This window comes from Geotrypetes seraphini, chromosome 10 (genome assembly GCF_902459505.1).
Source record: "Geotrypetes seraphini chromosome 10, aGeoSer1.1, whole genome shotgun sequence".
NCBI lineage: Eukaryota > Metazoa > Chordata > Amphibia > Gymnophiona > Dermophiidae > Geotrypetes > Geotrypetes seraphini.
In genome coordinates, this window is record NC_047093.1 from 78,952,361 (window position 1) to 78,979,666 (window position 27,306).

Here is a 27,306-nt window from a genome sequence, read left to right on the forward strand (position 1 = left end):
TTAAGTACCCTTGGGTGAATGCCGTCCGGACCTGGCGATTTGTCGCTCTTTAGCCTGTCTATCTGCCTGAGGACATTCTCTTGGCTTACCTCTAGTTGGACCAGCTTATCATCCTGATCTCCATTTATGATCTTTTCGGGTTCCGGAATGTTGGTTGTGTCTTCCCTCGTGAAGACTGATGTGAAGAACTCATTTAACTTGTCAGCTATCTCTTTTTCCTCTTTTACCACTCCCTTTCTGTCTCCATCATCCAAGGGTCCCACTTCCTCCCTTGCTGGTTGCTTCCCCTTAACGTACCTGAAGAATGATTTGAAGTTTGTTGCTTCCCCCGCCAGTCTCTCTTCATATTCTCTTTTTGCTTTCCTAACCACTCGGTGACACTCCCTTTGGTGTTCTTTGTGCTCCTTTTGGTTGTCCTTTGTTTGGTCCTTTTTCCATTTTTTTGAACGATGCTTTCTTGTCACTTATCGCCTTTTTCACTGCATTTGTTATCCACACTGGGTTTTTTGTTCTATTTTTTTTGCACTCTTTCCTGAACTTGGGGACGCACAGGTTCTGTGCTTCGTGCACAGTGCCCTTGGGTAGGGTCCAGGCTTTTTCTACGGACTCCATCTTCCTTGTGTTGCCGTTGAGTTTCTTTCCCACCATTTTCCTCATGGCATCATAATTCCCTTTTTTGAAGTTGAGTGCCGTCGTTGTGGTTCTTTTCACCTTTGATGATCCAATTTCTAGCCTGCAATGGGTCGTGTTGTGATCACTGTTTCCTAGTGGGGCTAGTACTGCCACCTCCTTTGCGGGTCCCCCTAGTCCGTTGAAGATTAGGTCAAGAGTGGCATCTCCCCGTGTTGGTTCCGTGACCAGCTGTTCCATGAAACAGTCCCTCGTGACATCCAGGAAATTGGTCTCCCTCGTGCAGTTTGAGTGCCCGATATTCTAGTCTATCCTAGGGTAGTTGAAGTCCCCCATCACCACCACACTTCCGCTTTTGCATACCTGCCTCAGTTCAGCATCCAGGTCCTGGTCCATTTCTTCCGGTTGTCCAGGTGAGCGATAGTACAGACCCAATTTTATGTCTGCTCCAGTTCCTCCCGGTAGCTTAACCCATAGTGATTCCAAGCCATCCGCCTTTACTGTTGTTTCCATCCTGGTTGAGGGTATGGAGTCTTTTATATATAGCGCTATTCCTCCACCCTTTTTGTGTGTCCTGTCTCTCCTGTAGAGTTTGTACCCTGGTATGGCCACATCCCATTTATTGTCATTAGTCCACCACGTTTCAGTGACTCCAATTATGTCTAGGTCCTTCTTGCTGGCTATGACTTCCAGCTCTCCCATTTTGGCCCTTGGGCTCCTAGCATTAGTGTATAGGCAATGTAAGTCCCGGTTGTTTGCCCTCTCTTCTGGTTTTCCTCGTGGGTTGCCAGTCCTCGAGCCTTGTCTCGGTCATCCTCCTCCTGCGGTGTGTCTGTTTCGTCCTCAGCCTGTTTCCCCATTTTTAGTTGCCCCTCTGGCTCCCGTTCTCTGTTGATCCTGCTTGCTAGTTTCATTTGTGCCCTGGGCCCCTGCATTGCGTCCTTAAGTTCTTTTTCCAAAAATTCCCACTCAGTCCCGAGCCCTCTTTTACAATGTCCTTGCTCAGTATCCTTATTTGATACTATTGTCCGATGTGTCGAGGTCAGATCGACTATCGGCTTTCCCCTTCTCCTCAGTTTAAAGCCAAGTCTATGACGCTCTGGACGTTGCGTGCCAGCATCCTCGTCCCAGCAGTGCTCAGGTGCAGTCCGTCTCTCCTGTAGAGCCTGTTCTTCCCCAAGAAAGTTGTCCAGTTCCGAACAAAGTGGAACCCCTCCTCTTCGCACCATCTCCTCAGCCAACCGTTTATTGCTTGTAGTTCGCTCTGCCTCCTTGCGTCCGCTTTCGGTACTGGCAGGATCTCTGAGAAGGCTATCTTCCTTTTCCTCAGTTTCAGTTTCTTCCCCAGGATCCTGAACTGGTCAGTTAGTGTAGTCCTGTTGTAGTTCCTCCTGCTGACGTCGTTGGTTCCAATGTGGATTACTACTGCTGTCTCCTCCATCTCTGCTCCCTCCAGGATCCTCTCAATTCTGTCGATGACGTCCTTCGTTCTTGCCCCCGGGAGACATGTCACTAGTCGGTCCTCTCTCCCTCCGGCTATGTTACTGTCCACTTCTCTCAGGATTGAGTCTCCCACTACGATAGCAGATCTCCCCTTCCTCAACTGTCTCTCTGGTCTCGTGTCAGTGGCGCAGTCTGCTAGTCCTTCCTCCGGGCTCTGTTGGGTCTCCACCTCATCTGCCTGTCCAGATCCTCCGCAAGGTCCTACTCCCATGGCGTCTGGTGGATTCTGTCGTCCAACTGTTGGTTCTCTCCTGGTGTGCTGGTGGTCCAGTGCCTCCACCATCCTGCAGGCCTCCTCGATGAACTTTTCGAGCTCTCTAACTTGTTCTGTGATGTGGCTCTCCCTGGTGGTGTCTTCAGTTGCCCAGCACTGTTCCTCTATGGTGCAGAGTCCCTCCAGCTCCTGGACTCTAACCTGCTCCTGACCTCCTTCTTCAGGCTATCCAGTTCCTGGCATCGACCGCATATGTACGCCTGCCTCCCGGAGGGGAGTTAGTCATACATATGACACTCGGTGCAGTATACTGGGAAGCTCCGCTGGGTTCCTGCTGCCTCCATTTCTCTTTTCTCGTTCCTATAGTCCCTCGGTGTGTGGGAGTGGTGCCCAACTTGCAGCTAGCTGAAAGAGTAGAGAGAGAAGAGAAGAAAAATACCTGTGGTTTATTTTTCAGAAGTTAGAATTTGCTGCTGAGCTGCCTGGGCTCCTAGCTCCTTCGCAAAGGCGCTCTCGCTAAGGCGAGCGCCTTTGCCGCTCGCCTTCGACGCGCACCGAACGGCTGAGCGCCGTTAGCCCCTCCCCTTTTAAGGGGGAGCTCCGAGTCTGCTGCCGGTGATGTCAGGGGGTGGGCGGAACTAACTCTTGCCTCAGCTCCTCACCCTCTGGCTCTCTCCTGCTCCTTCCCTTCTGCCTCCACGTGTCTCCTCTGTCCTGCCTTCTGCTTCTCTCCTCAGCCCTCTCCTCCTCTGACTGCCCTGATCTCAGAACAAGCTGAAAGCAAGCTGATCTGCGATCCTTAGCCCCTCCCCTTTTAAGGGGGAGCTCCGAGTCTGCTGCCGGTGATGTCAGGGGGTGGGCGGAGCTAACTCTCGCCTCAACCCCTCACCCTCTGGCTCTCTCCTGCTCCTTCCCTTCTGCCTCCACGTGTCTCCTCTGTCCTGCCTTCTGCTTCTCTCCTCAGCCCTCTTCTCCTCTGCCTGCCCCGATCTCAGAACAAGCTGAAAGCAAGCTGATCTGCGATCCTTAGCCCCTCCCCTTTTAAGGGGGAGCTCCGAGTCTGCTGCCGGTGATGTCAGGGGGTGGTCGGAGCTAACTCTCGTCTCAGCCCCTCACCCTCTGGCTCTCTCCTGCTTCTTCCCATCTGCCTCCACGTGTCTCCTCTGTCCTGCCTTCTGCTTCTCTCCTCAGCCCTCTCCTCCTCTGCCTGCCCTGATCTCAGAACAAGCTGAAAGCAAGCTGAATTATGCCCTATTGGAAACCATAGGAGGGACCTACCTAGACACTATCAGGTCTACCCACTGCACTCACAAAGACCCGCTCATTCACTTAACACACAAACAAGAAAAAAAGTGGAGAAAAAGCCTCAGTTCATCTTCATATGGCAAAAAACTCTACTTATAAACAACCATTAAGCAAGGTCCAAAATGTATCGGTTCACTCAGCAGTGAGAAACACTATAGCAGCCCTCATAGGAACCACCTCAAAAAAAATCTAGCACGCCAAATAACAAAACTTCAAAAAAATGTGAGTAAAGCAAGCAACACATATGAGTCTCAAACACAGTCAATGGTAAGCAGGAAAAAACAAACACTTAGCTGCAGACGGTGTCCAGGCTGTCTTCCATGCATCCAAAAAGTGCAAGCCTGCCTGGCCCCACAGCCACTCTTTCCCGACGGGAAAACCTCAGTTTCGCTGAGCTGTGTCAGGGGAATGATTCCAGCCTACTCCACCAGCAATTGTAGAGGCTCTCCAAGTGCTCCAACTGCTCACATCCACACACACAGAAGCTGAGGCGTGGAATTCTCCAGCAACCAGTGTCTTCAAAATGGAGTACAGACTCCTCCCCTTTCAGTCAGACCAATCCCCAGCCAGCTTCAACCAAATAACTTTTTTTTCTTTTTTCTTGTTGTTTGTGTGTTAAGTGAATGAGCGGGTCTTTGTATGAGTGCAGTGGGTAGACCTGGTAGCGTCTAGGTAGGTCCCTCCTTTGGTTTGCAATAGGGCATAATTCATTAGTTTTAGATGATTCAAGAAGCTCCCATTTTGAAGTAGCCATAACCTCTACAGCGTTTGATCTGTAAAAATGAAATAATATGAAACATACAAATCACTTTTCATTTCATTTCATATCATTGAAAGGAAAAGTGTCAAGAAAAATGTAGAATAACTTTTAAATTTCATGGCTCCCCATCATTCTCGTCTTGGCTGGGCTGAGAACTTTTCCGCAGTCCTTCGTACATGTCTGCATCTGTTATCTTGTTGTATAGTGTTTTCATGTGACATGATGAAATGTAATTATTCTTTAAGAAGTATATAATTATGGGAAAAATCAGGTATAGATAAATCTAATGTACAATGTAATAATGATTTAAAATTGTAATATTTTCAGTGAACAAAGTGATCGGATCTTGTGTGGTGTCATGAGAATTGGCTTGGTTGCGAAAGGCTTGCTTATAAAAAATGATATGGACTTGGAGCTTGTTCTCATGTGCAAAGAAAAGCCTACAGAGATTTTATTAAATGAAGTTAAAGACAATCTTCCGTTTCAAATTCAGGTGAGTTAATTTAGGAGTGTCATGTCATTATGATTAATAGCACTGCAAATCATTTTCTGCTAAAACTGCAGTAGGTAAAGATGGTAATGAATTTTGTACTAAATAAAATACCATCTGTGAAGGTGCAAATAGCAGTGTGTTAACTGTACATATATTGTCATGCATACCACTGTCTTTTGATAAATACTCATAACTTAAGTGAACAATAATTGAAAAGTAACAAATTACATGGCGTCTTAGTCATAATGAAATGATCCATTTTTGCTTTGCTCTTTAGTAGTGCTGCTTGATTCAGGGGAAAAATTTTTGATTCAATTTGGCCCATTGAATTGATTTTTTTAAAAAAAATTCAATTCACTTTTCTTGCCATATTGCGTGTTTTGGTTTTTTGTTTGTTTGTTTTTCAAACGTCCTGGCGGGTTTATTTTGTAGCCTCTTCACCCACCCCACCCCCCTTTGCTCTCTCCAACCCCACGCTGGTGCTGTGCTGTAAACAAAATGAACATAAAAGACTTTTCCTCTCTCTTTTGGTCCTAGCTCACGCTCACTGTCTTTAACACCAGCTCTGGCAGGATACACATTTCAAATCTGACATATTGTAATCACAAAATAGAAAATAAAATTATTTTCTCTACATTTTGTTATCTGGTCATTTTATTATTCAAATCTTGTTGGTCCCAGGCTCTGGTTTCTTTTTGTCTTCTGTTAACTCGCTTGCCAGGGTCTCCTACCCATTTGACGTTTTCTTCTTTCTCCATGTTCACCATCCATCTTCCATCTCTGTACCTTCTCTTCCATTGCCATATCCAATATTTCTGTTTCTTTCCCATTGTCTACCATCTTTCTCTCTCTCTCTCTCTCTCTCTCTCTCTTTTCCTGTCCATGCAGAATCTCTCTCTTCCTTCACTCCCTCCATTATCATGTGCAACATTTCTTTCTCTCTTCCATTCATCATCTCTATCCCTGCCCTCCACCCTATGCAGGATTTCTCCCTCTCAACATTTTCTACCTCTTTGTTGCATCTCTCCCTTTCTCTCCTCCACCCCATATCCAACAATTCTTTCTCTATTCTCTCTTCCCTGATGTACAACAGCTTTCCATCCCTCCCTCCCATCTCCCTGTGCAGTACCTCCTGACCCCCCTCCACCGTGAGATCTGATATACAGGCCTCCCAAAACTGCAGCAGCGGTGATGGTGGCCGTTGGGAAGAAGCAGCACTCTGAACAGGCTGCTTCTGGCCTGTCCTGCTATGGCTTCCCACTTCTGCAACATCAGTGATGAGGCAGAATAAAGGCCCTGGTGGAGCAGGCCAGGAGCAGCTTGGAAAAGAGATGGCTGAGGGGAGATATGATTGAAGTCTACAAAATCCTGAATGGAGTAGAACGGGTACAAGTAGATCGATTTTTCACTCCGTCAAAAATTACAAAGATTAGGGGAAATACTTTTAAAACCAATAGGAGGAAATTTTTTTTTCACTCAGAGAATAGATAAGCTCTGGAACGCGTTGCCAGAGGGTGTGGTAAGAGAGGATAACGTAACTGGTTTTAAGAAAGGTTTGGACAGGTTCCTAGAGGAAAGTCCATAGTCTGTTATTGAGAAAGACACATGGGAAGCCACTGCTTGCCCTGTATCGGTAGCTTGGAATATTGCTACAGCTTGGGTTTTGGCCAGGTACTGGTGACCTGGATTGGCCACAGTAGGAACGGGCTATTGGGCTTGATGGACCATTGGTCTGACCCAGTAAGGCTATTCTTATGTTCTTCCCGCCAGCCACCACTGCTGCTGCTTTAGGAGACCTGGAGGTGTCAGGACTCACTGAATCGGTGAGTCCGTTTTTTTTTGTTTTGTTTTTTTTTTTTAGAAAGTGAATTGAATCGACTCACTGATCTGAATTGGTGAATCGATTTGAATTAGGCAGCACTACTCTTTAGATGTCTTGTTTTTAGTAAAAGATCTGTTTGAAATGTTAGGTTTGTGAGAGAGAGAAATGTATTCATTTTCTGCTGTAGCATGAATAGATTTTCAAATCTGTTTGGAACTTCTCAAAAATAATTTGTGTTATAAAGCAGTCAGCATATTGAAAGGTGATTATATCAGAGCATTCTGTCATCATTAACTTTACTTTATTCACAGTGTTTTAAATGGGTACTTCAGAATGGGGTTTGTCATCTCCAGATCACTTGTGGTCGTTTTCATGGTACATTACATTACATTACAGATTTCTATTCCGCTTGTGCCTTGCGGTTCTAAGCGGATTACAAATTAGGAGACTGGGCAATTTCAGAAATATTACAGTACATAGAATCAGGAATGTATCAAGTTACAATTGTTAGTCTGGAAGTTTCCAGGAGAAATTTAGAGCACATAGTAGATAAATAGTAGGTTGATGAAGTGAGTTGTACAATGTTTAGGTATAGTTATGGTGGGGTGTTCGTGTGTGTATTTTCTAGTGCTATGTTGAGGTTAAAATGATGGAAAGTATTTTTTGAAGAGATGAGTTTTGATTTCTTTTCGGAATTCTTTTATGTCTGTTGATTTGATCAGTAGATTGGAAATGGTAGTGTCAATTTTTGCTGCCTGTGTAGCTAAAAGGCTGTCGTATAGTTTCTTGCGTCGTGTACCTTTGAGAGGAGGGTAAGCGAATAGGTTTTGAGTTCTCCTTAATCTGTGTGAGAGATTACGGTGTAGTCTTTTGTTTAGGTAGCTGGGTGCTGTTCCGTGTGTTACTTTGTATAGTAGACAGTAGAATTTGAACTGGGATCTTGCTTTTATTGGTAGCCAGTGTGAGTCAAGGTAAGCATTGGTGATGTGGTCAAATTTGCTGAGGGAGTAGATGAGTCTGAGGGCCGTGTTCTGAACAGTCTGTAATTGTTTTATCATATAGTTTGGGCATGATAGGTATAGGCTGTTGCAGTAATCTACTATGCTTAGTACTAGGGATTGTACTACTATCTTGTATTGATCCTTGATGAAGAATTTTCTTATTTTTCTTAGGTTGCGCATTGTGAAGAATGCTCTTTGGATGATTTTGTGGATTTTGGTCTGCATTGTGCAATTTCTGTCTAGTTGAATTCCTAGGATCTTGAGTGTGCTTTGCTTTGGGTACTTGATTGTGTTTAATTCCAGTTCTGTGCATGAAGGTTTTTTTTCCTTCTCTAATAGTAGGAATTTAGTTTTTTCCGAGTTCAGTTTCAGTTTATGACTTGACATCCATTTTTCTACCGTTTCCATTATTATTTTCAGGTGGTTTGTTGATAAGGGGTCTTTTATGTTGAAGGGGATGAGGATTGTTATATCATCCGCATAGCTGAATGATATTGTGTTTAGGGCGTCTAGGGTATTGCCGAGGGATGCTATGAAGAGGTTGAATAATATAGGAGATAATGGCGATCCTTGTGGTACTCCACATGGGTTTGACCATGGGTCGGATAGATGCTCTTTTGACTTGACTCTGTATGTTCGAGTTTTAAGGAAGCCTTGGAACCAGTTGTGAACATTACCAGAGATTCCTATTGAGACCAAATAAATAGTTGACATTTTGTTAAGTAAAGAAGGGGAGAGTGTGGCGCAGTGGTTAATGCTACAGCATCAGCACCCCGGGGTTGTGGGTTCAAACCAACGCTGCTCCTTGTGACCCTGGGCAAGTTACTTAATCCCCCCATTGCCCCAGGTATGTTAGATAGATTGTGAGCCCGTCGGGACAGACAGGGAAAAATGCTTGAATATCTGAATAAACTCATGTAAACTGTTCTGAGCTCTCCTGGAAGAACAGTAAAAATTGAATAAATAAATAAATTTCATAAGAATATGCTTTGCTAAGTCAAGCCAGACGTCCTTCAAAGCCCAGCATCATTTCCCCAACATTGGCTAGTCTGGGTCATTAGAACATACCTAGTAGATCCCATTGAAGTAATTGGTTCTTTATAGCTTAAGGTCTGCTGATAGGGATCTTGGTGACTCACTGGGACTTTAATCCCACACACCCCAGGGTCTGCAACTCATATATAGACAGCCCAATAATCAAGAATTCTCAGTCAATCCCAATTCCCAACCAATCAAGATGAATTTAATTCAGTGCAATCTTTGTGGTGCTTTAGTTCCCAGGCACACCATCTGGAGGCTCAAGGCTTGTCCCTTGGTATTCAACTTGCTAGTATCAAAGAGGAGCTCTGTATATTTAACCAGGAGTTGAAGGTAATTAAAGCAGCTACAATCACCCCACACAAATATACCACTTCTCCAAAGAATAAAACAATCCAGGAATAAATGGATCACAGTAGGCTCAGGTAGACTGTGGCATGTGTCACAGAAACATCCACTTTCACACTTGTTACCCCTAAAGAATCCCTTTGCTCCATTAGAGCATTGTGATGCTCACGATAAAAGACCTGAGGACGAACTAGAACCAGTGAAGATAACTTGTGAAGTAAAGCACCCCCAAAGCACATATAAAAAAAAACCTCAAACCATGAAAGTATTGCTACTAGGGGATTCCATCATCAGAGGGATTAACCTTGGAATACAGGACAAGGAACTCAATGCCTTCCAAGATCTTAAGCTACCAAGAATGCCAGACAAATACTGACTGTAATTTTGGAAGAAACAAATAATTTGAACCCTGATATTATTATCCACCTCAGAACTAATGGACTTGCAGCACAGAAAGCTTTTTGGGAGCTAAAGAAGGGGATAAAACCTTTTATAAAGACTGTAGCTTTTTCAGAAGTGCTGCCTACTTATGGAAAGGGAGAGGAAAGAGTACAAAATACTGAGAATTTCAATAGGTGGCTCAAAGCCTGGTGTCATCAAGAAGGCTTTAGGTACATAGAAGTATGGGGCAATACATGGAAAAACAAGAGACTGTATTGTAATGATGGGCTGCATCTTACCATGGCAGGAAAAAGAATCTTAGCTGAGAAATTCAGGCAATATGTTTCTAGGTATTTAAACTAGAAGGTGGGGGTGGCGTATGTATGGAGGTTACTTCAGTGGCCACCCCCAGCAAAAGAAAAGATTTGATGATGATAAAGATAGCAATGAAAACAATATTAGCAATTCACTTTCTAGCGATGCAACAGGAAATGAGCTGAAATTTAAAACTATTCAAAAAATGAGATTATTGAGGAATAGTAGCTGGAAAGCAATGACCACAAACGGCCACAGTCTAAGCAACAAAAGTCAGGATCTGCAAGCCCTGATGTTAGAGGCAGAAAGGCAGACTTGAATATTGTTGCTATCATAGGGACATGTTCAGTGATCCCCATGGATGGGACGCCAACATACCGGGCTATAATCTTTTTAGGAAGGACAGAGATGGTTGAAAAGGTGGTGGAGTAGATATTAAAGCGACTGAAATGCAGGGGGCCTGGGAAAAGGAAGAAGGGATATGGATTGTTTTGAAAAGAGAAGTTGGAACTTTATCCACTTGGGTGTTGTCTACAGACCTCCGACTCAATCGCAGCAAATTGACAAAGATTTGATTACGGATATACAAAAGTTGAGAAAGAAAGGGGAGGTGCTGTAGCTGGGTGGTTTCAACCTGTCGGATGCGGACTTGAAAGTTTCATCTGCAGAATCTGAAAGAAATAGGGAGATTGTGACTCCTAAAAAAAATGGACTCTTTGTACAGGGTGGTTCCTATTCCAGGTTCTGCTAAACCGCAGCTCCTTCATGAATCTTTCGTGGTTGAATCCACTCTAAAGAAATTGTCTGGAGCTAGTGTCCATGCACGTGTACCTCCTGGCAGAGAAGGTCGGGCGATGGACAAGTTTGGGTAAGCGTATTTACCAGAATGCAATGTTGGCCAACAGAGCTGGTAACTATAATTTCCATTTCTCGTTTTACCTGAAATATTTGGTCAAAAAAATTGCGTCTTTTCAAAATATATTCCATCCCGTAAGCTGCCGGGTTTCTAACAACTCATTGCTTCGGCTTTTCAATTGCGGAAATATATGGTTCACACTACTTTTGAACTTACATCACGATCTGCGGCCATGTCGGTGACCATGAAGCGTCTTGCCTGGCTTTGTGTCTCTGAGCTTGAATCACAAGGACTGCTTGGCCAATGCTCCCTGTCCAGGGGATGAGCTTTTTAGACCATCCATGGATACGACTACTCAAAAGCTATCTGCTCATGAGACACATTATACATCTTCTAGCTCCACGGGATAGATGTTAATGCAGTGATCTTCACTATGTTTAAAGGAAGGGCAACAGCCAAAAAATATCAGTGAGAGAGCTAGGACCAGTGCTTGATGAAGCAGAAGGCACCCTAGGAAATTAAAAGGAGGGTGGAGGTAAACTCAGCAAATATGTATAAATAAAATGGTCTGATTCTCCAGACTTACTCAGCTTATCTTCCCCCCCAGCCCATATTTTCCCCTAACAAACAATGTTCCCCAACCCTATTTCAATCAATCTAAACTCCCACCACCAATCTATCCTCCCAGTTAGTTACTATTCTTTTTTCTGCTCTCTCAAATCTGGGTCTTACCTCCAGAGCCTTGCTGCAGGCACCTTCTTGGACAGTTTGCTTTTTCCCAGTATCATGTAGCTCTCAGTTTGATAAACCTGCTATCCAAATGCCACTGTTCATACAGTTTTTCAACTGTAGTGTGGGAGTTTTTTTTACATTTGGCACTTGCTGAGAGCTGCAGTCTTGAGGAAAAACAACACAGTTCTGAAGACAGGGCCAGCAGCAAGTCTGAAAAAGGTGAGGGAAATATTGATAGAAGAGTTAGAAGCCATACCCATGGTGCATGGGGACTGCTACTGGCTCTTGAGCTTGCATTTAAGAACACTGCTTTAATGCATCACAGTACAGAATGTCTTTGCAGTTTTTGTAATTAAATGTGATCATCACTGTGATTAGAAGATTCAAAACACCTGGCTCTTCCAGAAACCAAAACAATCACTAGGTATTCAAAAAGTTGAAGCAGAAAATTTTTTAGAATATTTGATGCAGCTTGTGAATATGCTATAGCCTCTTTGTGTAACTTTAATCTGCTGTCTTTCAGAAACTAACAGAAGAGAAATATCAAGTGGAACAAAGCATAGATGAAGCTTGCTTAATTATTCACAATACAAAGGAACCCAAGTTAACTTTAAAGGTTATACTTACATCACCTTTAATCAGGGAAGAAACAGAAAAGAAAGATGGAGGTAGATAAAAATGATTTTATTTTCTTAAAATACAGTACATCATTTATTTATTGCAGGTGTTGGCATTCAAGTACATTGTCAAGCATTTCATATTTTTAAGCCATTGAAAACACTTTTTAAACTAAATTACATTTTTGTTTTATGGCTGCACAGCTGCATACAAAGCTGTTTCAGGTATTTGACCAAGTTATGATTAGATAACGAACTGTCCATTGTAATTACACTTCATCTTATTTTTTACATAATCACCCATAAGACACTCAATTAATAAACAAATTTCATTTATTCTGCTGCTGTGTTAAAACATATGTTATTGAAGGAACCTGTGTGGGTTATTCTCTAAATTAAGCTGTAGTTTATTTTTTTTTTTAAGTACACATATCTCCCTAATTTTTCTTTAGTTCAAAGAAACACTGGCAGTTGTATCCTAGAGTAGTATCGTTGCTTTATTATATATTTAGATTGTACATCTCTTTATCTTTTTTTTCTGTAGGTAAAGAACTTCATAAGTGGGGAATAGTTGAAGATATTTGTAAAATACGAGACTTTTATTTCCTCCTGTGAGGTTTCTGATACTGAATATATGTTGGGTATAGCTTTGTGAAAAAAATGCCTTGTAACATTGACTGTTTTGTTACTCAAATTGCAATCTAACAAAAGTCTCCTAATGAAAATTTAAATGCTGATTTTGGCAGCTGTAAAGTTGAACTATCTGGCTTAACATAGTACTAATATAACCTTGTGTTGGGGGTTTTGTATTTATATTTTTGATCTTATTGTCCATAATTTTTGCTTCAGCTTCCCAAGCCTGTCCCTAGAAACTTGCCTAGTAATACTGGACTACATCAGACCTTTGACCAACTGGCCAAATTCTGTCATGACATGCGAGGCAGCTGGGGCCCATCTGGGCAAGAGGGGACTCCCTGTTGCTGTTTTCCCATTTCTAGACTTGGCACAAGTCTCTCTGCTTTATTCTTTCCTGCTCCCCATATCTAGCAACTATACTGTGAGAAATGCTGGTCAGTGTTAATTAAAAGTAGTGAACAGAGGGTGGGGGGAATTTGAAAATGAAATCCAAAAGAGCTCTAGGATTATAAGCACATGCAAAAAAAAAAAAATCTTAAAAAAATATATATATATTTGGCATCATGAAACATTTCTGTAGTCATTAGTGTGCAGGTGGCCTTGTCTAAACTACCTCTGAAACTTGAAAGTATAAGCTTTCCTTCTGTTTTGTTTGATTTCTGTGTTACAAGTGAGCAGTTCAGTGTGTTCTGTGTTTTCTTGGCCAATGAAAATAGGACAATTGGTTGTACTTCTCGCCTTGTGTAATCTAGCTGGTTTTGGGGATTCCTGCTGGCTCAACTGATGGATCAGCTGGAGCCTTACACCCCTGATATCAGGCAACACTCCCCTCCCCATCTCCTGACACCCCACACATCATTCGACACCACCAACATGAGACAACACCCTTTTCCCCCACATCACCCACAACCACCACCACCACCTGACATGAGGAAACACTGCCTCCCACATCACCTGACACCCCTGACTTCAGGCAATATCCCCACACATATCACCGACACCACATGATATGAAGCAACACCACCCACCACATCACCCGAAATCCCCGACATGAGGCAAAACTGACACCCACAAAATGCCAATCAGGGGCTTAGGCCCTTCCCACTGCATCCCAAGATGCAATGGGAGGGGGAAGGCCTGTCATTCTCATCACACGGCCCTGTAGGCAGGAGGGAATGGGCTTCCTTCCTGCCGATTTTGCATCGGCAGGTATAGGGGTGTCGGGTGATGTGGGAGGGCGGTGTTGCCTTATGTCAGGTGGTGGTGAGTGATGTGGGAAGCGGTGTTGCCTGATGGGGGTATTGGGTGATGTGGGGGGCAGTGTTGCCTCATGTCTGGTGGTTTTGAGTGATGGGAAGGGAGTGTTGGGTGATGGGGAGTGGGGGGAGGTTGGGTGATGTGAGGAGTGTTGTCTGATAGTGGGTGATGGGGGGGTTGCCTGGGGATGTGGGGGAGATATTGTCGGGGATTGAGGGAGGAGTGTAGGGCTCCAGCTGATATTCTTATTATCCTGGCAGGGGGAATCCCCATCAGCTAAGCTGGCAGGAATCCCCAAAACCAGTTCAGCTGATGGGGCTTTCTCTGCTGTGATCTGCTGATGGCAAGCCTTCCAATTTGCTGGCTTTTTCCCCCTATCTCTGGGTGGTAAGAGGCGGTCGTGACCACTAGGGTGTAAGGGGATTCGTGCATTAAACCCTTCAGTGGTCATCTTGTATGGTCACCTTTGGGGTTCTAAGACCTGTTTTATTTTGGTCTAAATCTGCCTAGGATGTCCTGGAAAAGCTGCGATTATTGCTTCAGGACATCTAGGTGGAAGCCTGCCCGATTTGAAGCTTAGAAGTGCTGCTGAACGTCCAGAAAGCTTTTGATTATCAGCACTTGGACTTCCCTGCTATTAAGACGTCCAAGTGCTGGCTTAGGCAGGTTTTTGGACATTTTGAAGTTTTGATTATGCTCCCCTATGTGTATTAATGTCTTTCCATGTGTATTTGCTCACAATTCAGGTTTAGATGGAAAAATGATATAAATTCTGTACTTGCATTTTATATATTAAAGTAAAAATTATTGAGCAATCTCTAAATGTTCACCAAAAGTATTATAATTTGGCACAATTGACATAGAACAAAAATAGACTTGTGGAGGTCATGTCCCAAGAACTTCATTTTTTTTTTTGACCAACCTAATATTCATTGTAAATATCCTGAAAACCTGATCTGCTTGAGGGCTTTGAAGACCAGAATTACCTACATTTGACTTAGGGAAATAAAGTGTGAGGGTGTAGACTTTGTTTTAAATGCATGAGTCACTTTGAATATGCATAAGCAGCAAGGCTGACCACTTCAGGGGGCAGCCGCCAGGCCAGCTGTGGTCTTTAGAGGGGGAATTCCCCCTTACATAGTATAATGTGCCTAGCACATGGTCTTGAATCTTACATTGAGAGCTTTTTTAAGGGGCAGAGGAGTGCCCCCTTGGGAAAAACTGTGAAGATCATTGTGCTAGACTCTAGAAAGTTTAACCACCTTCTGGAAAAGAAATATTGTAGAGGATGTATTAATTGTCATAAATATTGGTGTCATACTAGCCTCATATATAAGGGTTATCTTAACCTTAACCTCAACTATCCCTCAACAACTCTTTGATAGACAACCAGGACTATGTCAGAAGTCTGTTAGAACAATTTATTTATTTTTATTTCTATCCCATTCTCCCAGAAGCTCAGAACGGGTTACAAGTAGATATTCACAATCATTTGAAAACAGACTAGTCATGACAACAAATAGGTTACAATAACAGAGCTTGTTCTAGAGACCAGACTGGTCATAGCGAAGAGTACTAGAAGTATATTGAGGAGGCAGTTTTTATTGGCCCGATTGGCGGAAGAGGACATATAGACAATGTTTCTGAAGCTTCTTTCAGAGGCATACCTAGCCAATTGGATTTTCAGGAGTGCATGAGAAATCCGCATGAATTGGAGAGCATGGAACTCCTGAAAACTCGACTGACTAGGTGTGCCCCTAAGAGTTTTGAGAAGCACAGTGTCAAAGTTGCTCAAAGTGGGAATGCATATACATATGTTGTAATTTATTTGAGTTGTCTGTCTTGTGTGCATTTTCAAGCAACAAACTTTGGAAACATTTGTGCTGAACAATGCTTTATGAAGAAAAAAATTTCTAGTCTAATAATGCTGTTTTTTGGGTCTGCATATTTTTGGCTGTGTTCAAATTAAATTTTTGCAGAGTAAAAATCTAGAAAGATTTGATAGACCTCCTTGATTTTTATTTTATTCAGTTTTTATTGGATGTTTTCCTAGCAATTTTTTTTCCAGACGTACCATTGTTTTAATCTTATATTAGTTCTGCTCTAATCATAGCAGTAATGCGGTTTCTTTATGATGTGAGCAACAGTAAATAAAAGTTGGTCTGCTTCTTGCTTATTAGTTCTCAGTATTGGAAAATCTCAAAATTTATAGTGATTCTGAAGAGGAATGTCATGATTGTTCTCAACTCAGTATGGTCCATGATGTGGAAAGATGAAGACATATAATTTTATTTCTGCCTAATAATGAAATTTGAGCCAGAGAATGACACGGGGACAAATCTGTCCTGTGGACTCTCAATATTCCTGTCCCGTCCCCACAAGTTCTGTCCTTGTTCTTGTTCCATTTCTGCAAGTTCTGCCTTAACCACAAAAGCCTTGAACACATTTGTTTTGTAAACCATATAGAACCAAAAGGCTTTTGCAATATATAAATAAAAATTTATACTCAAGGCTTGTGCAGATAAGGACAAAGCTTACAGGAGAGAGCTTGAGAAATTCCACGTGGTTGGGGAAAATTTGTCCCCTTGTCTTTCGCTAGTATGAGGTACAGAAATGTGGAATATGAGGAAGTAACTAAATAATATAAGGGAATAGACATGGTTTTAGTAGTATTTACTGCATTAACGTATGTCTTGAGATGCAAGTTCCAGATGTTTTTCCCTCTGGCAAGCCTCTTAAATTCTGTGCTTCAGCTTATATAAATGTAATTGAATATTAATAAGTTGTTCATTCTTCCCTTGTTGCTTTGGAAGTCTTCATACAGGCCACATGCGGGGAATGTGCTACAGAGTCATCTTTCCAAGAGCTGGCCTCCTGTTTGTGAATTGCTTCAGGATCCATTTGGCCTTGTTACTAGTAAAAACATTTGTTATGCAAATTTTACTTAGAACTATCTGTAAGTGAGTGGCCCCTATTTAGACAACCTCCTAAATCTCAAATCATTTTGCATGTATGTTTAATGGAATCGCTTCTCTAGACCAATTAGAAATGTATGGCTTAAAGGTCATCTTATCTGATACACTCACTGCTGTACTATTTTGTTGCTTCATCAAGTTCAAGAAATTAATTGTTAATCCTATTCACTTTTATTAGTATACTGAGCTACAGGGTAGATTTATTTATTTATTTTTTTTATGTTTGAGTTTGGGGGTTGGTTAGACCTTAGACAAAAACTGGCCAGCATTTCTTGCAGCATGGTTTGAGTACACTAATCTCCTATAACCAGACAAACAAGGTTAGGTGCAGTGGATTGTCTCTAGTGCTTCTCCTTGTTCACTGAGAATGCTGTATGTGCCTTCATGCCCTGATGTCAGTTTGATTCAGTAAAATATACACAGATTGCTCGTTTTTTAATAACTACTGTGTGACATTAAGGTAGCACCTCATTTTTTTGCTTCCTTCTGTTCTTAAATACATATAATGTTTAGTTAGCATGAATGTAACACTTAGGCATCTACACTGCTTTCCAAGAGGAAATGTGCCTCCCCCCCCCTCTTAGTATGCAAGAGCTTTTTCTGTAAGAGGATGCTATTGCAAATTCTGTATCATCCTCCTTTGTAAATCCTTGTGGTATTCAATGTGATGGAGACTACCTCCCTTACACTATGCACTGCTTTCACAGTGAAGCCTACAGTAAGTCAGCAAGGAGCTCATCTTAAAAAAATAAATACAAAGTTAAAATAGAGTTTCATAATAGAGCCCTTAGAAGGTGGAGAATGCCCTTGGCTATTATAACTGAGGGTTTTTGCCTCATAACTGAAACATTATTTACTCTGACAGACTTGGTTTTACTGAAATAAATGTACTTTGTGACATGCAAGCAGATTGACTGAATCTAAATTGGACAATTCCCCCCCCCCCCCCCTTTTTAATTTATAAGTTTGGGAAAGAATCACTTTACATTTCAAGCACTTATGACTAGTGGGCCACATTAAAATTTCCAGATATTTTTCCTGTAGTTTTAAGAAACAAAGGGTTAATTGGAGATTTTTATGGGGAGGTGGGTTTGAAAGTTTATGTAGTTTGGAAAACCTGTGAAAAGATAACATTAAAACTTAAACATCCTAAAAATGTAAAAAAAAAGTGGCATGGGAATAGAATATTACAATGAATAATAAAGCCAGTTTTTATAGGTTATACAGAATTCATGGAAAAGTGACAGTACAGGCAGACCTCGGACTTAAGACCATCAGTTCTTGATAAACAGTCAAAACTAGTTTTCTTACAGGAAACCATGTTATAGGCCTTAAACTTTATTTTCACCCAAATAACCCTGAATTTAATATAGTATGTTACTTTAAGAAAAGCATAGATAACAAGTTTTAGCATAGCTTTTCTTTATTAATCCAATGGCACTGGCTGCAGGTTTTTTTTCTTTTCCAGGCACTGCCATCTTGGACCAAGCCTATTCTGTTTTGTTGATGCTAACATACCAGAGTGCTCATAGAATATAAACTTTCTGAGAACAAAACATCCGGCTCCTAGTGGTAGTGTTTGTTAATTAGGTCTGGCTTTTAATTTGATCAGAGTAGAAACACCTCCACTACAGCTGTGTGTCTTAATTCATTTCCTATAAGGTTTTATTTTTACACAGGTTAGAGTAGTGGTATTTACCGATGGTCTGTAAGGGCCACAAACACATATCCTAACGAACATCCATGAGAAGAATCTGTGTACATGTTGCCTCTGTTGTATGCAGATCTGTGTTTAGCATATTCATTAGAATTTCTTGAAAACCCAAATCAGTTGTAGCCCTTGAGGGCTGAAAGTCAATACCACTTGACTTAAAGTCAGAAAGGAGTGCTGAGCGGTGGCTGGATCTTTTAAAGCTCTGGTATCAGCACTGAACCACAAGTTTCAAGTTTTATTAATGCTTGATAAATCGCTTATTTAGTTTCCTAAGCAATGTACAATTCAAATTAAAGGTGGAAAGCAAATACAATAAAATAAATTAAAACTTACTAAGTGAGACAAGACATGAACCGGGGAGGGTAGGAGGAGAAAGTTACAATTTCTTTGCCAGAGTTGAAAAACGTAAAAGGGAAGGTAACATGAGGGCGGGTAAAATATAAAGTAGTATGCTAGATAATTAGGAATTCTAGATCAGAAAATCATAGATTAAACGCATATCTGAAGAGGTAAGTTTTCAAAATTTTTTTGAATGAAATGAGGTCCTTTTCATCTCTTATGTGTTGAGGTATAGAATTCCATAAAAGAGGGGCTGTTACTGAAAACATATCCTGTCTTCTAGTTCCAATTATTTTCAAGGATGGAACTGTTAATAGGTTATTAGAGGTTGACCGGAGAGTCCGGGGAACTTTGTACGGAATGAGCATTCTGGTAATGAACTGAGGTTCATTATAAGTTAAAGATTTGAAAACCAATAATAATATTTTGAATGTGATTCGGTGGCTTATGGGGAGCCAATGGGAATCTATCATCAGGGGTGTAACATGATCAAATTTTTTAGCATTATAAATCAGTTTGATCGCTGTGTTTTGGATAATTTGTAGTCTCCTTTTTTCTTTTTGCGGAATATTAAAAAAGAGAGAGTTACAGTAATCAATTTTGGAAATGATCAGTGAGTGAATCAGTATATTAATCGACTTAGGCTCAAGAAATTTAGATATGGAACGTATCATGCGTAATTTAAAGAAGCATGATCTAATTGTTTGCCCTGTGTTTTCATGAAATGAAAGCTTGTCATCAACGATGATGCCTAAGATTTATAGCGAAGGAACGATATCTAAAGAGGTATTATCTAGGATAAAGGTAGTACTCAATTTAATGTCCTTCTTCCAGGAGAATAACATTGTTTTTGTTTTATTTATATTTAATGCTAATTTGTTATTGTTAAGCCATTTTTTTTATTAAGTCTAGTTTATTGTTCACTGCCTGAATGTCGTTTATGTTTCCCGGGTCTATAGGGTGCAGTAATTGGATGTCATCGGCATATGCAAAGGCTGTAAATCCGATGGATTGACACAGGTTTAAGAGTGGGGACAGAAAGATGTTAAATAGAAGAGGGGACAGAATGGAACCTTGTGGAATCCCATAAGATGTTGAAAAGGGTTTAAAAAGGAAGTTGAGTGGTAGTTGATATGCTGTCATCAGCATTGTGCCACAGTAACATTATAAAGTTAAACTTTGGGGTAGAGTTTGAGCACAGCTAGCAGTTCTACTGTGATTCAGCAATAAAAGGTATCTTGAGCAATGAAGTTGGAGAACTGCCTATATTTTTAACACACAAATGTATTGGGGGGAGTGCTTGGTGCAGTGGTTAAAGCTACAGACTCAGCACCCTGGGGTTGTGGGTTCAAACCTACGCTGCTCCTTGTGATCTTGGGCAAGTCACTTAATTCCTGTCCCCATTGCCCCAGGTACATTAGATAAATTGTGAGCCCACCGGGACACAGGGAGAAATGCTTGAGTACCTGAATAAATTCATGTAAACCGTTCTGAGCTCCCCTGGGAGAACGGTATAGAAAAATGCATAAATATTTTTTAAATTAAGCGAAGAAGTGAAAAATATAGAGAAGCTTTCACTATAAAAATTATTAGAATTATTTAGTATAACTACCGCCAACAGAAGATTCAAAAAGCTTACTTTGTGATTCTTTTCCCTGGAAACCTGCTAAGTAACACTTGCCCCCTCTTCTACAAAGCCGCACTAGTGGCTGCCGTGGGGCAACAGCCCCGAAGCCCTTTAAATCTCTATAGGCTTCAGGGATGTTACCATGCGGCAGCCGCTAGCGCGGCTTTGTAGAAAAGGGGGTTGGTGTGATCTGAGTATTGCATTCTATTCTGGTTGTTATCTCTCAAAAAGATATAGCAGATTTAGAAAAGGTTCAAAGAAGAGTTACCAAAATAATAAAAGGGATGGAACTCCTCCCGTATGAGGAAAAGCTAAACAGGTTAGGGCTCTTCAGCTTAGAAAAGAAACAGCTGAGGGGAGGATATTATTGTGGTGCAGAATGGGTAAAAATGAATACATTTTTTTACTCTTTCATAAAATGCAGACTAGGGGGCACTCAATGAAGTTACATGGAAATATCTTTAAAACAAATAGGAGGAAATATTTTTTCATTCAATGAATAGTTAAACTTTTGAACGTTGCCAGAGGATGTGGTAACAGCTGGTAGTATAGCCGGGTTTAAAAAAGGTTTGGGCAAGTTCCTGGAGGAAATGTCCATGGTCTGCTATTGAGACAGACACAGGGGAACATAAGAATTGCCGCTGCTGGGTCAGATCAGTGGTCCATCATGCCCAGCAGTCCGCTCACGCGGCGGCCCTCTGGTCAAAGACCAGCGCCTAACTGAGTCATTGCTTGCCCTGGGATCGGTAGCATGGAATGTTGCTACTATTGGCCACTGTTGGAAACAGGATACTGGGCTAGATGGACCATTGGTCTGATCTAATATTGCTATTCTTATGTAATTCTTGATGAGCAAGTATAAAAGATTAACAAAAGAATAAACAGCGCTAGAGTCTGTGTTAATCTCTATAATAAAATCCTAAGCCGCGCATGTGCACTTCTACTTGCGTGTTCCGTATGTCCGTGGCCGGAAGAAGTGTGCTTACAACTGCCCCACACTCGCAGCCCTCTTTGCATTCCAGTGGCAGCAACTGAGTGGTGGAGAGCAGCCCCGCTCCGCCTGTTGACCCTCCACAAACCTCCCGGCTCCAGCAGCATAGGCAGCACTTTAAACACGCTGCTTCGCGCCCTTCTACTGCCGATTTCCTCTGCCGCGTCTCTGATGACATCATCGGAGACAGATGCGGGAGAGGAAATCGGCAGTAGAAGGCCGCGAAGCAGCGTGTTTAAAGTGCTCTCTATGCGGCTGGAGCCGGGAGGTTTGTTGGCGGTGGGAGGGTCGGATGGGAGGGTCAAGAGCAGGCCAGATCGAGCAGGACAATGCAGTAAAAGAAGGGGGAGGGACCAAACGGAGCAGGCGGGGTGGTGGAAAATGCTGCTACTGCTACACAGGGACCTGGAGGGGAAGGGAAATACCGCTGCTGCCTCTGCACAGGAAGGGGGGGGAGGTTAGGAGGAAAATGCTGTTGCTGCTGCATAGGGAAGTGGGATGGAAATGCTGCTGCACAGGGAAATGGGAAAAAATGACAGACAGACAGCGGGAGGGAGGGAGAAAGAAAGAAAGACACAGGGGCAGGAAGAGGGATAGAAAGACAGAGAAAGGGGGCCAGGGAGAGAGAGAGAGTCAGCCGGAGGGAGACAGACAGACATATATTCTAGCACCCGTTAATGTAACGGGCTTAATGACTAGATAAAACCCTAAGCGGCACATGCGCACTCATACCTGCATGTTCCGTATGTCCGTGGCCGGAAGGAGTGCGCATGCGCGCCTACAACTGCCCCACACTCGCGAAGGGAGAAGATACAGAAACAAAGAAAGACTGACAGACAGCCAGGGAGAGAGACAGTAAGACAGGGGGCCAGGGAAGAGACAGAGACACACAGGGGGACAGAGACAGAAAGAAAGGGAGGCGGGGAGAGAGATAAAAAACATAAAGTAAGAAAGAAAGAAACGCCTCAGCGACCCATTATGCTAAAAGTCTACACATCTATTCTAGCACCCGTTAATGTAACGGGCTTAAACACTAGATTGATAATATTCCAAGAGACTGGCTATAATATCAAAATGGGACTAATTCTAAAACTTAACAGTTTTTGCAAACCAGTTCTTAGGATATTGAACTGTTGAAAAATGCTTTAGCTCAGTAGTAAGCTCTTCTTTTTAAAGTGTTTCCAAGCCACTAAATGCCACCATGAATAGATGTGTGTGTGTGTGTGTGTGTGCAAATTCAAAGAAGTGGGATAGTTAAATGGGATAGGGGAAGGGATTTGGATCTTCTGATTGATATAAATTTTAGTTGTTTGCTCTCTGTTTTTACTGTTTGATAGTTTTTGGAAGGTTATATTTTTAGGGTGGTAATGTATGACTTTTTACTAAGATGTGTGTTTTGCTAGCTGCAACATAGACATTCTTTAGTTTGATGCATTTTTTTTAAAAAAAACATTTTATTTCATGTTTGTTTACCTAGATCATTTTGTTAATTTGAAATTCTGGGAGGAAAGATAAGCAAAGAATTGTAAAATAGAAGGTTCAGTAAAATAGTAAATAAGAAAACAAAACAAACAACTTGAATAATCTTGTTTTACTGATAGAAAATTGAGTGGCCCTGGTCGCGAAGTTATTTGTAAGATATACTGAAAAAATATATAATTCTAATTCTATCAATAATGTTATTATCAGGTAAAATTAAAATTGAAGATTTTTTTTTTACAAATAGTTTTCCCACCATTAAAATTGCACACATTTTATAATTGCTGTTTAATTCTATAGGCATTTTATATTAAGGTTAGAAGTAATGAGGTTGTAAGAGTCCATGTATGTGCTGTCCTAAGCCAGCATGTATTCCCCTTTAATTAATCTTCATTACAAAAAAAATAATAATAATTCCATGAGTACTTCAGGGAATACAAATAGCATAATGATCCATATACTCTGTACTAGGAAATAAAAATTTGTCCATTGATGCCATGGTGAGATAGCCTGTCAGAAAATGAGTCTGCAGTCTTGTAGTTTGCAAGTGGTAGTGGTGATAATACACGTCCCCCTCCGTATTCGAGAATTCCGTATCTACAGATTCGCTTATTCGCGGTTTTAATCCAAAAAATGCATTTTCATTTTTCAAGCTATTTTAAGCCCTGTAAGTCCCCCCTTAAGCCTTACCTGGTGGTCTAGTGGATTTTCAGGCCAGGAGCAATCTTCCCACGCTCCTGCCCCGTGCAGATCGCTCATAGAAAATGGCTGCCGTGATCTCCCGTCGTCTCTCGATACTATGACAGGAGCTCAAGGCAGCCATTTCCTGTGAGCGATCTGCCCGGAGCAGGAGCGTGGGAAGATTGCTCCTGCCCTGAGAATCCGCTAGACCACCAGGTAAGGTTTAATGGGGGGCTTACAGGGCTTAAAATAGCTGGGGGGAAGGCGGGGGTTAGGGTCAGAACCAGCCCGAATATTATTCATGGTTTTTTAATATTCGCGGGCCGGCTCTGCCCCTAACAACCACGAATACGGAGGGGGAAGTGTAATTAAAAAGTTAGAATGTCTCTTTAAAATCTCCATTTTTAGCAGACATATAGTGGAGTTAATCATGATAGTTGCCCTTATTTTGCCGTACTTTTTACACTTGACTAATTTGCTGTATTGTAGAGCAAATATCTCAGTGGTTCTCAATCCATTTCTCAGAAGACTGCTCCTCTCTTCCCCCTTGCTGTGCTCCAAGCCAGTTTGGTTTTCAGGATATATTTTCTTGTACTTCCTCCATTGTACGTAAAAATATTTTCTGCATATTCGTTGTGAGAATCTTTAAGCTATCTGGAGGTCCTTGAGAACCACTGAAATATCTAGCAATAGAGCCCCCTACCAAATGGTTTATGACCTATGACAATCAATTTACGACCAAATAATCTCTTATTTTTCTGCTAGGCTGGATTGACAATATCAGCTAAGGTGCCCACAAATTACCTTGGGACTCTTCCATGCCTATGTGCAACATGTTTCTACAGTGACATGGTGACAGCCATTGGCTGGAAAGAATGAGTACAGTAAAGGGAAAGGGTTGCAGATGTCTTTGGCTGTAGAATTCTGTTAACTGTTTGGCAAGTTATTAAAAGCCTAGACAACATTTAAAATCAAATAAGATTTTCAAAACAGTGATTTAGTTGTATGTCCTGACTGGCAGAGCATGAAGAAACATGTCATTCTTATAATGATGATATTTATGTTGATGTAAATGGGAATCTGGTGCAAGTCTGTCTCCTTGTTCACTGCCTGGTCCTTTTACCCCTATTTTTTCATATTACTGGTAAATGCTGACTGGTTGCAAAAAAGAAACTTTGAGCAATGATGCAAACTATAAGTTTGGTATCATTTCTTCTGCATCCATGAACAAAAACTAATTTTAAAAACAATGTGAGAAAAAAAATGCTTGCAGCTCCCAACCATTTGTACAGTAAAAAGATATATAGGTGGGATTCAGTTTTTTAAATATACAGTATAAGTTGTTCCTATGTAAATTGAAGTCTATTTCATTTTGATTATTTTCTTGGTCCAGGAAATAACGTGGATTATTTTCTAAGCTCTTGTTTCATGTTCTTCAGAAGCCAACTTATTCATCATATTGTTCAAAATTTGATGTGTTTCATGTAATATAACATGACGTGATAAATTACCATTACATTTAACCATGCAAGCATTACTTATAGAAATAAGATACAGTATTTTCTTGGATTCTTTTTGCAGTCAGTCAGCCTTTACCATTTCTAACTTTAAGACTATAATCACTCATTTATAGTAATTATTTTAAACAAAATGTGAGCTTCAAACAGATGTTTGTATTGGATGTACTGTACTTCTGAAAATGCATTTTTAAAAAGTTGAACATTTAGGACCTGATTCACTAATGATTTCTCTCATTTTGTGTCTGTGGGATTTAAGCGCTTAGTGAAACAGGCCCTTTGTAAATTAATTCATAGTAATTAAAGTATAAATTTATTGGTCAATAGAATGTTAAAACATCCCTACTACCAAGAGTCTTTAATAATATAAATGGCAAAAACATCTTCAACATATGCTTTTGTTTATGGTTTCTGCATTATTACAATTTATTTAACCCCCCCCCCCCCCACACAAAAAAAAACCTGGTGCTATTTCATACCTGGACCTGGTGCAGTATGGTGACAATGCACCAAAACATTGTGGTTCCTGTCAGAGGAGGCAGCATATTGTTCTAAATTCTCACATTGCTTCTTAGTGCTGCTGTTTCATTTGTAAGAAGAAATAGGCCTTGTCAGCAATTTAGTAGCTACCCATTATAAAAATTTCAGACCTTTGCTAAAGTGGGGTGTATTATGGACCTTTCATTAATAGAAACATTCACCACTAATGCTTAAAAATGACCAAATATCAGCTAAATCATGACTAGCTAGATGAAACCAAAGGAGGGATTTTGGATGATATGAGGATATAATCAAAAGATTATAATACATATTTAAAAAAAAAAAAAAAAAAAACCTTTTATGAGAGAGAGCAGTTATATTTGGTTATGTTTTTCTAAACAAGAAGCAAGCTGAGATATTGGGAGAAATTAGGTAGTATTTCTGCTTCAAGACTGTATCAGCTTGTGTGAACCAAAAGTGAAAGATTTGATAGTAATTTCATGATAAAACTTAATATAAACATCTGTTGGGAAGTTCACTGGCTCTGAAATTAAGCATGTAGCACTTCAAAACTTTTCAGAGTGCATCGAAAGACTGAAAGAAATGGAAGCTGGCAGCAATTGTAACAAGAAGCGCTGAGTTCTCTGTCAAGCTTTTATACCCTCAAGCCATTATACTATGAGCTGTTTTGCAGTGTTTAACAGGTCACAAGTATCATTTAAAAAAAAAAAAAAAGACATTTTCCCTCAGGGGTATGGGCAACTATGCACAAATCGGGTGCTTAAGATTAGATATGTAAGTTATTGGGATAGCTTCAGTTACAACATGATTTCCAATGCCATAGGGAAGGTATGCTGAATCATAGGGTTATCCATGCATGTTCGTGAGAACTTTGCATCTTTTCAACTCCTCCTCCATGGGCTGTGCTGCCTCCCTCACTTCTTCCTTCTGCATGCAAGCATGAAGGTGTCTTTCTGATCTGCTCGGTTACTACTTTTTTATTTTGCATTTTTTTTTCGTGGATTTTTGCGGTGACACAGAGATCCATGTTAGAAGGGACTTTTCTGCTTGCCTGTAGAGGAGCAGACTTTTATATCTGCTGCTAGCAGATGTATCCCTTGAGAAGCTGTTCATCCAGCCTGCTGAAGATTTGTGAAGCTCAGGGTTCCATGCCCTCAGCACTTGCTCACTTTCTTGACTTGGACAGGAGCTTGAGCGTAGATTGTTAGGCATCAGTAGCATTCCTTCAGGGCTTTCAGGGTGCCAGCTGTGGTTTAGCTGCCTTCCCCCTACACCAGGCCATGGACAGCCCAGACCAAAATTCATTTTAGGATTCGCAACACTCATCACTCCACAGGAGCCTCTACCCAGAAATCCTATCAAGGGTCCAGGCAGAGATTCCGACTGGTTTGTAGATTTGCTGGCAGGCCAACCAGAGAAGACAGAAAACGTCTGGACAGTAGTACAAAGGTTGCTGGATATTAAAGCCATAGAACCAGTTCCCCCAGAAAACTCAGGCTCAGGCAGATACTCCATATACTGTGGCACCGCCGGTGCCGGCTTGAATGATGGCCCCGGTCGGCGCCCAGAATAGC

The 27,306-nt window shown here is 41.4% G+C and overlaps 1 protein-coding gene across 9 annotated transcripts in view; it reads left to right on the forward strand.

Annotated features, from left to right (window-relative positions):
- The window catches only part of STRBP (spermatid perinuclear RNA binding protein), a 307,353-nt gene that overhangs the window by 86,828 nt on the left and 193,219 nt on the right, over positions 1-27,306 (forward strand). For all 9 annotated transcript variants that reach the window (XM_033959926.1, XM_033959928.1, XM_033959924.1 and 6 more), the window contains exons 4-5: positions 4,740-4,905; positions 11,922-12,066. In XM_033959926.1, coding sequence (XP_033815817.1) covers positions 4,740-4,905; positions 11,922-12,066 — 311 coding nt within the window. The remainder of the gene's footprint in view (positions 1-4,739; positions 4,906-11,921; positions 12,067-27,306) is intronic.